We start from the raw sequence: 13,559 nt of genomic DNA on the forward strand, positions 1-13,559 counted from the left end.
CATGACATTAACATCAAGTTGGGTATTTATACCAAGAACCTGCTACAACACATGGCAAGTTCAGCTACCACCCTTTTCAGCATCGCTGGTTAGGCCAATACTTGTAGCTTTTGCAGAGCCTGCTAGGTGAAATGACACATCATGTTGCAATCTATATGCACCAAGCAAAGTCTTATGGTAGGGCACATGCTTCGGTGCTGAAGTTGCCATTTACAAGATACTGCAGTGTGTGCATGTCATTGCAGTAGTGCAAGACCGGTTGCAGCAGGCAAAGTTTCAGAACAGATGGTGGTTATACATGAATATTGTGAGCTCAACCAAGAGCCAGGTGGCTATTGTCAATTTTCTCTTCATTATCATTAGCTCAAGCAAATACTCTCTGTTGAGTATTCAGTTATTGAGTTAAGATGGCTTCTTGGGCAAGTTGGTATATAGTCTTGGTGGTAACCCCAGCAGCATCAACAAAAGCAGAAGCAACCAAGGCAGAAAAGACAGGGACAGGAAGGATGCTAGGCTGCCAAGTGACGTGTCTACTACACTGTTGGTATTCCCACCTAGATGTTATTGGCCTGGAGAGAATTTAGGACTATGCAGCTCTTACCTGTGTTGTTCAATAAGCACTAAAATTTACAGCAGTAACTTGAAGACCCTGCTACATTTTTCAAGTAGTCATCTAATGACTATTTAAAGGAGTTCATTGTCGGACGAATCGACTGCCGCAACAAATTTTAGTGTCAAGTATGGCCAGAGTTAATAGGGTTGGTCGCGTTTTTAAGTGCTTTCTGTACTAGCGAGCGGGCTGAAAGCTACACAAGCCCCGCTACAGTGGTCTAGTGGCTAAGGTACTTGGCTGCTGACCCGCAGGTTGCGGGATCGAATCCCGGCTGTGGCGGCTGCATTTCCGATGGAGGCGGAAATGTTGTTGGCCCTTGTACTGAGATTTGGGTGCACGTTAAAGAACCCCAGGTGGTCAAAATTTCCGGAGCCCTCCACTAAGGCTTCTCTCATAATCAAATAGTGGTTTTGGGACGTCGAACCCCACAAATCAATCATCAAAGCTACACAAGCATGTATATAAAAAAGGCAAGATTAGGCACGCCTGTTCGCCATCGCGCGTCGCTTTTTTTTTTCTGGGAATGCTAAGCTACTTGCAGCGCGAGCAAGCGAACATCGCCGCATATTGTGACGGCCGCGGTAACATTGCCCATCACGGGGTGTCAAATCAGCCAGTGGCCGTCCACTTAGAGTTTTTGGCACGGTTAGGTTGATGGCATCATTGGGGGAGAGAAGAGCGAACGATTTAAAGGTGTTTAAGAATTGTAAATTCTGTTTCACGTGCTGCGCTATGTTTGGCTCACATGCCCTGAGGAGCCTAGACTACCGATTTCCAGCACAATTGAATTCAATGCGCAAGTAGGCGCGTAGAGGACACGGGACAGAGCGCGTTTTTTCGCCATGGTGAAAAATGGTCGAGCACTCGTTGTGTTTCGATCGCCTTCCACTTTTTTTTTTTCGCCGAAAAACCGCGAAAACGACGTCTTGGCACACGCTCAGCGTTAATTGTGCCTGTTCTGTCGAAATGTTTCAGTATGTAGCAGTTTTCACATCTCGGCGCAATCGCCGCAGCAACCTCATCACCGCTAATGGAGCTGCCGCCATGACATCAACAAAATCTCTTTGTATCGCGGTGCGGAATTTCGAAACTATCATTTCAGCTGTTAACCCTGTGTAAGTGATCGCTCGAACGGCTGTAGTGCAGTAAATGGCATCGACAAGACAACCCACCTTTCTCCAACTCTCTGGACGCACCAGAGAATCCAAGAAGTGTTGGTCCGTACGCTGTACGCTTTCATACATTCATTGACGGCGTCTTTGTCGGCCAAGTTCGCTCGGAACACGGACTCGTGTTCAGTAGACTGCTGGTCATCTCTTACGACCTAACTGGCTGACGCATCTCCTCCATTGTGCCTCGATATTGTGCAACAACGCGATCGGCACTCGTAGAAATTTGACGGTCACAACCACAGTGGTGCCGTTGTCAGAAAACAACCACAGTGGTAGGATGAACTTCGTGGAGCGATAACCTTGGTGTACTGGGTCAGTGGTCTGACGTCACCGCCGATCCAGCACGTACACTGTGGCCAGTGATGTTTCGTTCTACGCCGAAGAATTCCCACTCATAGACATGACAATTCCCTATTTCGGGGATTTTTCCCTGTTAACGTTGACGAAAGTTCCAGCATATTTCCCTGCATAACACTACTAATTTCCACCCTCATCTACGCAAACTTTATAATTACACGTGTATGACGTACGGGCCACTTTTGAAATCATGACTAGCCCATCAGCTACCGCACAACAAAGCCATGCCATATTTATTCATATAGTGATAGTACACTGCACATTGCGTGCTTCAAGTCTAACACCAATAATGAACTAGAAATCGCTCCGCGTATGTCAAATCTCAAGGGTTCCGCTAGCGTGGTGCATGCACCAGAGCCGATTACAGGAGATGAAGGCGCACTGTGAGTGCTAATTATTGGTCGTCATATGAGAATTTAACCATTCCTGAAATACCCTGCAATATCGCGAAGATTCCTTTTGGCTCAAAATGACAGGCGAAAATTCCCCGATAAAGCAAAAATTTCCTGCACGGAGCATCACTGAGTGGCTGCGCCTGTGAGACATACTTCACCGTGTGTAACCCCTTTGAAAGATGGTTTCACTGCCGTAAAGGTTCTTTGTGCGGTGAAACCAACCACTTTGGGGATATTCGCAATGTCGTGAAGCGACCTTTCAAGACTGAGTTAGGTTATAGTGCCTGCTACCCTGTTAATTTTAAACAGCGAAGTTCATTGGACATTTGTATTTATAGTGGGATCATATCATAACATCCATCTATATTAAAACACTTGTGGGCTCTTACCGCAATGAGAACAAAATTTTTTTGAGAAAACTGAGTTCATGTGTGTTACCAAAAAAAAAAAAAAAATCAAGCAATGCTTTATACCGCACGGCACGAGCAATGAGGTGGCACCTCGCTTCCAATTTTCTTTGTCTATTTGAATAGAACCATCATATGCATCATTTATAAATTTGTTGTACTGTTCTTGGGTCATTTATTTTAAAAATGTATATTCTGAATTTTCTATGTTTTGGAAATTTGGGGTATACAGTGTTGATAAAACAGATGCTTGGGCTAGTTGGTGATAGGGAATCAACATATTTGTACAGCGCAAGACTACGAGTACTTACGACGTAACTACAGAAGAAGAGACAAGGACAGAAAGAGCGCTGACTTCAACTGAAATTTTATTAACGAAAATGCTGGAAATATATACTCGTGACAGAACACCACTGCGCAATGTATTGCATCACAGCAAGACAATCATCATCTCATTATATAGTTACAACGCCACAGCTGAGCACAAGTTCACAATCAATTGTGTCAAAGCCAGAAACTCGCTTTCTTTTTTAGACAGAGCAAGCGAAGGTATGCTGATACATCGATCACCCAGCATTTGCATTTCATTGGCCTCCATAATCTCTCGTGTTAGCTGCTGACGGTGTTTGGCTACAACAGTGCACTTTTCGAAGTGTTGGAGGGACGCATTTGGTTAAAAGCTTGTTATATGGGCCAAGTAGGAAACATTTAAACACAAAGATTTTACTGTGTACAACTTGCAATGTAGTCATATTTAAATCATACATTTAATAGAAACTTGCTTCCACTTTGCTTCAACCCAAGAAGGCGTAAGTCAGAAAAACTTGTGCAGCTTGCTCAGACTCGGACTCAATGAACATTTTTGGGAGCCATACTCACTATCACAAAAATTTGTTCAACCGGACTCGCTCGGACTCACTGTCTTTTTCGACCACAATGCCAGTGCTTTTTAATACCGAAATTTCACGTAATCGATGCTCTTCTTGGCACCTTTTCATATGGTGCCTTCGAATACGAGTTACGAGTGCTCGTAAACTAGTAAGGTCATTTTTCTTGAAAGAGATGGCAGCGCAATATATATTCATCACCAACTTCCTTTAGTTGTCAATGGTAAGGGAAAGGTCAAGGCCTTCCACCATGTAATTCATGCCACTGATCAATAAATATTCAAATGGTATATAAAAGACACTTCTATGAAATATGTGAGCATTGACGCGAGTAGGAACGCTGATCTAGGTAAGGCAGATAGTAATGCTGAAGACGAGTAGATATGACCATAGCTTGGCAAACGAAAATCGAACTCAGATTCGCTCAGGAAATGTATCTTGCACTTTGGACTCGCTCGGACTCAGAATCACCAAAATTTTCCAAAGACGGACTCATTTGGATGCACACTCATAGAAATGTTAAACTGGACTCTCTCATTCTGAGACTAGCGCCTCGATCCGGGTTAGAGCGAGTAGACTCTGAAGTGAGTTCGCTGACATCTACAAGAAAGAGACATTCCTGGTATAAGAGCAGAAAAGGACACTGTTAAGAGGCGAGGAAATTACACAAGCGCATGTGATATTCGTACAAGCCTAGTTCTTATTTGTAAAATTCTTAAGGCTGTTGGATCAAAATAAAAATGCTTGATTTTAAATGATTCAACCAAATTACTGCTTTTTCAACCTCACATAAATATCTGCCCATCACTAAACCTTGCAGTTCTTGCTTCTTCTGGCTGTTTTGGATAAGTGCGTGGAAGAAGTTGTGGCCGATAATTCATGCATGTTTTCTGACAGGGCGAACTGTTGGAGGCCTATGTTTTTCAATCAAATGTTGAATGGTAGAACTAAAGATTACCAAGCTTATACAAGCTGTCTTGTCAAGTTTCGTGCATATTCGGAATTCGCTGTGAGGAGGGCTCGACATTTGTAATCAATTTCCAGCATTTTAGTGCAATGAAGCTGTCATGTTCTGGTACAATTGTTTTAAAGGGACTGTGTACTGCACAGAACTTTTTGCTCATTGTGGTGAAAATGAGAAGATTGTTAATCTCATCAGCACCAATGAGCATGTTTTTGTACCATATAAAAGGAGTAATTTTGATGTTGATAATCTACAAAGCAACTGCTGGCATCACCCAGCAGCGATGTGGTTCAATTTATCCACACAGAAATGCTCGCAAGTAGGCTGATTTTGCTGAAAAACAAACATGTTTAACTTGAAATTGCATTTCTTTCACTTGAGGCAACTTTAGACTGCACAAGAGAGTATTTTTGCTTGTTTTATCACGCGTTCAAAGAGGCACCGTGGCACTGCCGGCGAGACAGTCGCGTGCTTACCTACGGCGGAGAAAAGCGAGTGCTGCGTCTGGCGCCGCTCTCAACAAAAAAAAATGTCTTCGGCTAGTATTAGCACAACTGACCTAAATAAAACGTCAAACCTTGCCCGTGGGTCCAATGTCATCTAGTACTGTTGTGCGAGCCTTTGTGCTTAAAGTGCACAACAGTACTTACCAAAGTTCTACATTGGAGAACATTTTCCCATCACGTTTCTAATCATGTTGCTCATGCTGGCTCTCATCCCATATGCAACGCAGAACACCTAAACACAACTGCAAGACAGCGGGGACCTTCTGCTGTTTTGTGAAAGACATTTCATGTTTGTTTTAGTTGCATGCACACTTGGCAGGACTAAAACCACTACAGTTCGTTTCACAATGCTGGCGTACCAGTGTTGCTGGAACAAACTCTTCCCCTCAACTGTGGTGGTTTTTGAGGCTAACTAAACAAAGCTGGAGAAACTTCGGTAATACATTATCTGACAATTTCCAGGCTTTATACGACCAGTATGGTGTATGTAGTATTATTGGTGAAGGCCTTGCAAAAACTGCACACGGTTTCAGTTTTAGACTTTCACACCATTGTGATCACGCCCACCAGCCATCGTTCTGGGCGTTCATCACTCCGATGGAAGACTGAACGCAGCATAAAAATTTTTTTTCTGAGGTTTTCTACACACTTGCCAGAGAAGCCGTTGGAATGTTGGACACTTCAGACGTATGCTTTTTATTGCGATACAAAACAGCAAAGCAGTAAAGGACTATCATAGTCACTTGAAAGTGAAAGACTTACTTGGGGTGCTGCCTTGCATTCTGGCCTTCAGAGCTTGCATTTGAATGACTGAATTACTTATGAGCCCAGGCTCGGAGAGGACACTGCACTTGCTTGCGCTTGTTTCACCATGAACCTTTACCAACATGCCCAACTTTCAGTCATCCTACATACTTATGAGCACTAAATAAAGCTTGAATAGATTTATCGTCATTGTACCCTACCCACCAGAAGATTCAGATGGTCTCGTCTAGCCTCTCGATGCCCATGGGTTGTGTGAAAAATGATGCCGACAGTTTTTATTTCACTTGTGTATTTATTTGCTTATTTGTAAATAATTAAATCACCAATGTTCATTTTAATGAGTTTGGTACAATAAGAACATCATAGTAACACACTGTTAATACAAAATAATTGAACTCTCTCTTTTTTTCTTGCAAATGGTGCTTTCATTTTTTATTGAGCCACGTTTGCTGCTTCTCAGCGCACAAGCTCCGCCATCCATTGCCATGCACCCCCACAAGGCAGTCCTACATGCCCATGAAGCATAGAAAAATGTGAGCCTTGTTAACTTAATACTGTGTGCCCACAGTTGACATGCATCTCCATGTGCAGTACCTTATAGGTGTGCTACTTGCCGAAAATATATCTGCTAAGCTTAGTGATCAAAATCTGTCATCGACAATGCACTTCTCATAGTGTTGCATTATGAGTTGCATTATGTGTGTTGCATTATGTGTGTTGCATTAGTGTTGCATTATGTGTTGCATTCTCATAGTGTTGCAGAAAGTATGCATTATGTCTTGGGGTCCTTTTTATTGCGCTGCTTGTGTGCTTCTCTGTGTGTTCAATTTCCTGCCTTCTTTTTGACTTGTACTATAGTTCTGATACATCTAGGATTGCTGACTGTTTCCATTTCATCATTTCCTTGCAAAGTTCTGAGAAACTAGAAAAAAATTGACTTGAAAGCAGGTCGCAGAACTCGGTACTTAAAAACACTTTGGTATCTTTGCTACTTGCAGGCTGGCCACCAAAAACAGTGGGAACCTCGGTACTAAGGGCTTGAATGCCACTGGGTTGTAGTGCCACCAACAGCGAGGGGATTGTGTCGTGATGGAAGAATAGGATGCGCGTGATCACGTGCGATGCAGCAGCAATACTGGCGCGAGGGGGACAGAAAATAAAGAAAACACTGGTTGTGTGAAAAACCTGTCGAGTCTTTTTCTCACATGTGCTACACAAGGTATACTAACGTGCTCCTCATTGTGGACATGTACTGTGATAGGGACAGCAGCTGCCTTTGTGTAGCATTTCTAAATGCTTTGTTGTTGTTACAAACACAAAGCTCTCACATAATTTAACCTTTTACTTCACTAAAATTATAAATGAACTGTAAGAATTACAAGAGCAAGCCTGAAATTGTTGATACTTCATGTTACTTTGCCTGAAAAATGTTCGTTTTTGAAGCATGGAGTTGGTTTTGTTTAATCCCAAACAAGCGAACTCCACTTTTTAAAGGAGTGCCAATCCCTGAAAGCCGACTATGTTGGCATAAAAAGGACTGAAGTATCGGCTTTCAGTGCTTGCAAGGAATGCTGCGTGAATGTCAACCGTTTGACACGCTAAGTCCACAATTCTGTACACCACTTGATTTTTTCCATTTGTATCTGTAGGGGCTAAGAAACATCAAAATATATTGACTTTCTAATCTCTTAATTCAACCTCGTTTTGCAGCATAATGTTGCATTTTTATTTTATTTACTCTCAAAATCCTTACAGCATTAGTAAAGGGGACTGGTTACAAAGTAGAAAAAGAAAATGCAGCATGAAAAGTTAAATTAAACAAAGAATAAACTCATCATTATACAATGTTAGCTGCGTAAGGACAACAAACTCAATACATAATTCAGCTTTTAGATACAGAATATTAGTCTATTTTGGATAATTACAGAAGACTGAGTAAAGTTTATTGGAAAACAATTACTAATAGTGACATGTCTTCAGGTAGTTGTTTTCAATGTACCAATGTACAAGATGAAAATACCGGGAGTTGCATAATGCGATGCCAACCTTATGACGAGGTCACTGCAATGGGATATGTACTGAGGATTCAGGATTAGTTGGTCTGGCAGGCTGGTATCAGCGAATAATTCGTGAAATGAAGCCAAATAGGATATTTTTCAAGGCGGTGCAAAAGAAGCAAGGCTTCGGCTGGATTTCATTGAAGTTATACCAGCAATGCAATTACAGTGAGAAGGTTTCAAGCGCATGGAGTTATTCTGTACAAACAAGTGAATCAAGTTGTCGTGGCAAGGGTCTCACACAGAAGAGGCATATTCAAGTTTGGGACGTAATAATGTTTCATATAGGAGTAGTTTTAGTGTATATCGTGGTTTTGAGAAGTTGCAGTGTATGTAGCCCAACTTGTAATCGGCATTATTAGTAACATATTCAGTGTGAGGTGCCTGAGGTAAGTTCAATGTGATAAGAACACCTAATTATTTATATGAGCTGAACCGATTGTGTAGGACATTTACCTAGTATGCTAGCAAGATGTCTGCATATCTTCTTACGCACATTTGCTCACATTTACGCATGTTTAAATCTATTTGCCATGTGCTGCACCAAGCTGCTACAGTGTTGAGGTAAGATTGGAGAAATGAACTGCCATTACCACTAGTTACTTTATTGAAAATTATGCGGTAATATAAAAAAAGATTAGGTATGATTGGAGGAAGGAACTGCCATTACCACTAGTTATTTTATTGAAAATTACGCAGTAATCTAAAAAAGAGTAATGTTTGAAGAAGTTGAAGATGTCAGGCTCAAGGTTGGCGTCGGGTATATGGACTAAGCAGGCGGAATTTCCAAGATGAAATTTTTTGTTTGGCCATACTTGTGGCCGAGAAACAATGTCAAAGACTACAGCAAAGCACAAGTTCGGTTTCTTTTTGAACCAACCTCGTGTTATGCTATTTTTGTTGCAATAGAATATCGAGTGCTTTGAAATGTCAATTTCACACAAGTACATACAGTTCTTCATAGGTGGTAGCTGAAAGGGCTAAGAGAGCAGTTCACTTTTATTACTTTTTTCCTTCTCTCAAGAAACGCTTGCACCACTTGGGCCGCAGCCCAATCATTCGCAAAGTTTGAGATTAGCTAGTTAGTATGACGAGACCTCAATGTCGAGGTGTTTCATGCATTTGGCTGTGTAGTCACTGCCTGCATTGCTTCATTTATGGTGCTGGCAACAGTGCTGTCACCAGGGATATTTTAGGGGGAGAGAGGAACACATGCTCAGTACAATACTTGCAACAACCCTGAATGGCAGTGAAAAACTTGTGCAAAGACCCATGCCAGTCATGAGGCATATGAACATCGATACTTGTATAATGCCTTGCTGAATTGAAACTTTGTATAGAGGTTAAATAAGAGGTGTGAGCATAACATTTCACAGCTCTGCATTTGGATATCCTCACACTTGTCAAAATTTATATTTTGGGCTTCTGGATTTATAGATGTCCACATCTCTTTGAGAAATATAAACTAGCATGCCAGCAGTCATCAAGCTTCTAATCTTCATAACTGTAAAAATATTAGAAATGTATGCAAAGGAATAAGCTATCTTTTATCCTCAATGCCATAAGACATAATAAACTGGGTGTATTATGCTGTGTCTATAGGTGCTATTGTGAATATTTCCATAGCATTACAAAGACTTAGCATCAATGTGTACAGCTGACTGAAATGCGTGGCCTCCACATTTGACCAGCAGCTTCCGTTGGCAAGTATTTTCACATTTTCAAGGCCGCTTGTGACAGCTTCAGTTGGTCTACTTTTGTTCAGAATGCTTCTTCAAAATTAAGAAATATACTGCTTTTTTTTTACAACAGCTTATAAATCTTAGAGCCGGTTTATTATTTCCTCTGATTTTAACATTACATTACAGTGAAACGCCAAGTTCATAGGCTGAAGAGGTGTATAGGCATTTTAGACAACTCGTGCAAGAGCTTTTATGACTTTTATGGTCTCATAGTTTCCTAAAAGCAACTCTGGCACTGCAGTTGTTCAGTTGCCATGGGAATGATGAGTACTTCACAGATTTGCCTAGTTTTCGTGTTTGCAGGCTTCCCATGCACTTGTGGCTGTGTTTATAGCTATGCATTGATTTTAAACCTTTGCTAAACTTTGTCTTGTGGCAAAGTGAATTCAGGCCACACGGAAGTAAAAGAACAGACAGTAGACACATTCGTGTACTACCCATCCCTGCCATGTTAGCTGAAGTGCTGTGCGTTGCAGCTGCCACAGACACTAGCATCAAAGTTCCCTATGTTTCATTCAGAACATAGTCTATGCTTTAGAACATCCTCCAGTGTATCTCTATGCATTGTCTGCACTCCTGCTTTAATTTGAACTTTAATGACGACTATGTGGCACTTGTGGCCAGGTATGTTTTTTTTATTTGCCATCAAGTTTGCATGACTGCTTGTTGGACAAGTGCGGGTTGTAGAAAAAAAAAAAAACATCATGTCGAGGTGCTCGGTCGCATATCATAACGTTGCGCGTGCCCTCACAGCTTCACCGGAATACACATGCATGCTGCACTGAAGCGCCAAAAAACAAAAGAAAACACGGGCGCTTTATTCTGCAGGACGAACTAAAAAATTTTGTTTTTTTTTCGAACCTTACTTGCACTGATAGGCAATATTTAAGCAGCAGCGTTCTTTTGCCTTAATGATGGCGTATTATCCTGTCCGTGTAATATACTGAGGAGGCGTTGAATATACGAACGGGCGAGGCCGGAAGCTTTACTTGTGTTAAGCCGCAGAATGGCGTTTGGAAGGTCTTCGTGTTGCATGGCATGTTCCTATTCATAATGCGTAGCTTAGAAGTTAGTGTTGAGCATCAGCTAAAGCTAATTAACGCTGAAGTGACGACCGCGACGTAGCGGAGTGGGATTTTTCCGAAACCTCCTTTCTGACCAGCGACGAGGCAAGGCTTGCACAAGTACGTCATCGCGTCGTTTTGTGCTGATTGCATACGACTTAGTAAACATCCAAACTTACATCGTTGATAACAGGCCGGCAAAACTTTGGGCAGAGCGAGAAGCGCAGCACAGCGGCGATACAAGGCGTGCGCACTGCTTGAAACATGAACGATTGCGAGATGTCAATCGTAGAGGGTTTTCCTTTTCTTGATCACATCGTTCCAGTGCCCACCTGCGTCATGAACGAGCCGGCTTTCGGTTGCGAGAGGCGACAGGTGGGCGCACACGATTTCTTCGCGAGTATCCAACTCAACTCGGCGCAGGTCCAAAAGTCTTGGCAGGGCTTTCCTTTGCGAGCAAAACCCCCGCTCCGGCAACGCTATGCGAAAGTGCGGGGAGCGACAGCGCGATGACACAGTTAGGCCGGCGGAAATGCATAGCCTCCAAAAGCGCTGGGCCGCGGTGCATTGTGGGGGGCTCTATCCGCTCGCTTTTGTAAACTCCCGGCCCGGCCAGCCTGCGCCGAACCGGCGCGTTTTGATTAAAAGCTACCGCGCGCCATGCCCCGAAGTCTCGGCAAGTTTCGTTGCTTGCGTGATCTCACAGCAAAAGGTCACGTGTTGGGCCGACACGGCCGGCTTGAAAACGGGTTGGCTTGCCAAGGCTGGTTGCGTGACGCAGTGCCCCCTCCTCTCGTTTTCTTCCTCCATGGTCACGTCGTCCACACAAGTGCACCCTTTTTTTATTGCAATACCAATTATATAGGCACTCTCGGCTGTATTTTGCCGCTGGCGTCAGTGTCCCTCACCGTATATGTGTACGTATCTATATATATGAGTTTATATATAATTGGTATATAAGAATCTGCAATTTCAAAAAAAAAGAAAGTAAAAAGAAAAAAGCCTGCCTCATCACTTCGATATATGTGTGACTGGAGGCTGGCAGCTATGTCGAGGACGCTGTCTTTCGCAAAATGAAAACAAAAAACAGCCTTTTCCACCGAGTTACAGTCACTTCTTATCGAATGTTCCTGGAAACTCTGTGTTTGCGATCCCGCAGTGTTTTTTGCTGTTTTTTTTTAGGCTGTACTGAGGAAATGTTGAACTCAGATTAGGTAAGAGTGACCATATCTTGCCCGCATCGTGCTACATTATTAGCTCAGTGTGTCTGGGAAGCTCGAAAGTGGAAAGCAAACTAAGTATACTTCGCTCTGGAAGTTTTCTTCTTTTATTTCTTTTTCTCTTTGCATTGACAACACTTGGCTTAAAGGGCCACCGATTTTACCGAGAAAATTACGATTCTGATTTCTCGTTCCCCACTTTGATGTGAGATGCGAATCACGGTAAAAATTTGACGCGACATGAAATTTTGCAGTATCGTGATAATGTTATTAGCTAAGTACTACGTATAAACCTGATGCGACTATGGATATTTCTTGGTCTACAGTCTTTGCAATTTGAGTTTCAACATACTTTCCGTGATCAAAGTGAGTTATACTGCACGGTTTAAACACTGTTTCGACTCTTGTTATTGGCTGAAACAATTTTACGTTTGTAGATATTACAGTGTAGGCTGGGGCGCCCCCGGCATGCTATTCTGAATCCGACTTTCTTTGTACCTGCCCGTCGTCAACGTCTAGCACATGCTGTCATAACCCTTGAGGAATAACACGCCACAGTACTAAATTTTACCTCTATAAGCTCATGTGAGAGATCAAAAATTATTTATTTTGTTGAGGTTAAACAATTAAGATGGCTACGATAGGTATGAAAACTATGAGAAAAATATACCTCATCGGTACAGTGAGGCTTTATAGGGACGGCATTATTGCAACACGTTACCTCAAGTTAGATGCGCTTCAAAGTATTTTTGCACTGTGAACATGAGCAGAAGCGCGTGGTCTATGCAGCTGCTAACGCGTTTATTAAAGAAAATAACTTGGCCTCGGAGATCCTAACGAATAATTATTGGGAGCTAAAATACCTTGCCAAAAGCGTTCCGAACCAGAAGGCCATAAGTACAGAGGAGAAGGAGAGAATTTAAACCCTCCTCCATCCGCACCCCTTCCTCCAAAAAGAAAAAAAAACGCTAGGCCTGCGCGTAACGTACAACACAGTCACAGGGAAAGCTGTAAGAGCGACCTTTCAGAGCCTTTTCTAAACACTCTTCTGGAAACTGCTACAGGAACACTTGCTGGGTATCCGCTACGTCATAAACAATCATAACGTCTGCGAAGTGGGCCGGCATTCACTATGCTATCCTGTGTCATTATTAGGAGAAGCAAGGTGTCCGCTACACACTTGCAAGGAATTTCGCGCAAACTTTTTATGCAGTGGCTGACGACGATGAAGAATGAGGCCTAAAGTGGGTATGCGCCACAGTTAATAGGTGATCAAGAACAAGCTTTTGTAATGCGTTGGAGCATTGGACGACCCACTTGTGACGCAATTCGCATTCTAGGATGCCCAGTTGTTCCTTTGCTGTTCTAAAACGCTTCATAACTCATATTAACGCGATTTCTTTCCCGACA

The 13,559-nt window shown here is 42.5% G+C and overlaps 1 protein-coding gene across 3 annotated transcripts in view; it reads left to right on the plus strand.

Annotated features, from left to right (window-relative positions):
- LOC142775592 (uncharacterized) overlaps window positions 1-13,559 on the plus strand; it is a 217,753-nt gene that overhangs the window by 131,495 nt on the left and 72,699 nt on the right. For 2 of the 3 annotated variants that reach the window (XM_075877064.1, XM_075877066.1), the window contains one exon: window positions 7,065-7,250. The exons of the other annotated variant lie outside the window; for it this stretch is intronic. In XM_075877064.1, coding sequence (XP_075733179.1) covers window positions 7,065-7,125 — 61 coding nt within the window. In that variant the 3' untranslated portion in view covers window positions 7,126-7,250. Of the gene's footprint in view, window positions 1-7,064; window positions 7,251-13,559 lie in introns of those variants that run through there. 3 annotated transcript variants of the gene reach the window in all.

Source organism: Rhipicephalus microplus, chromosome X, assembly GCF_043290135.1.
Source record: "Rhipicephalus microplus isolate Deutch F79 chromosome X, USDA_Rmic, whole genome shotgun sequence".
In the NCBI taxonomy this organism is placed as follows: Eukaryota; Metazoa; Arthropoda; class Arachnida; order Ixodida; family Ixodidae; genus Rhipicephalus; species Rhipicephalus microplus.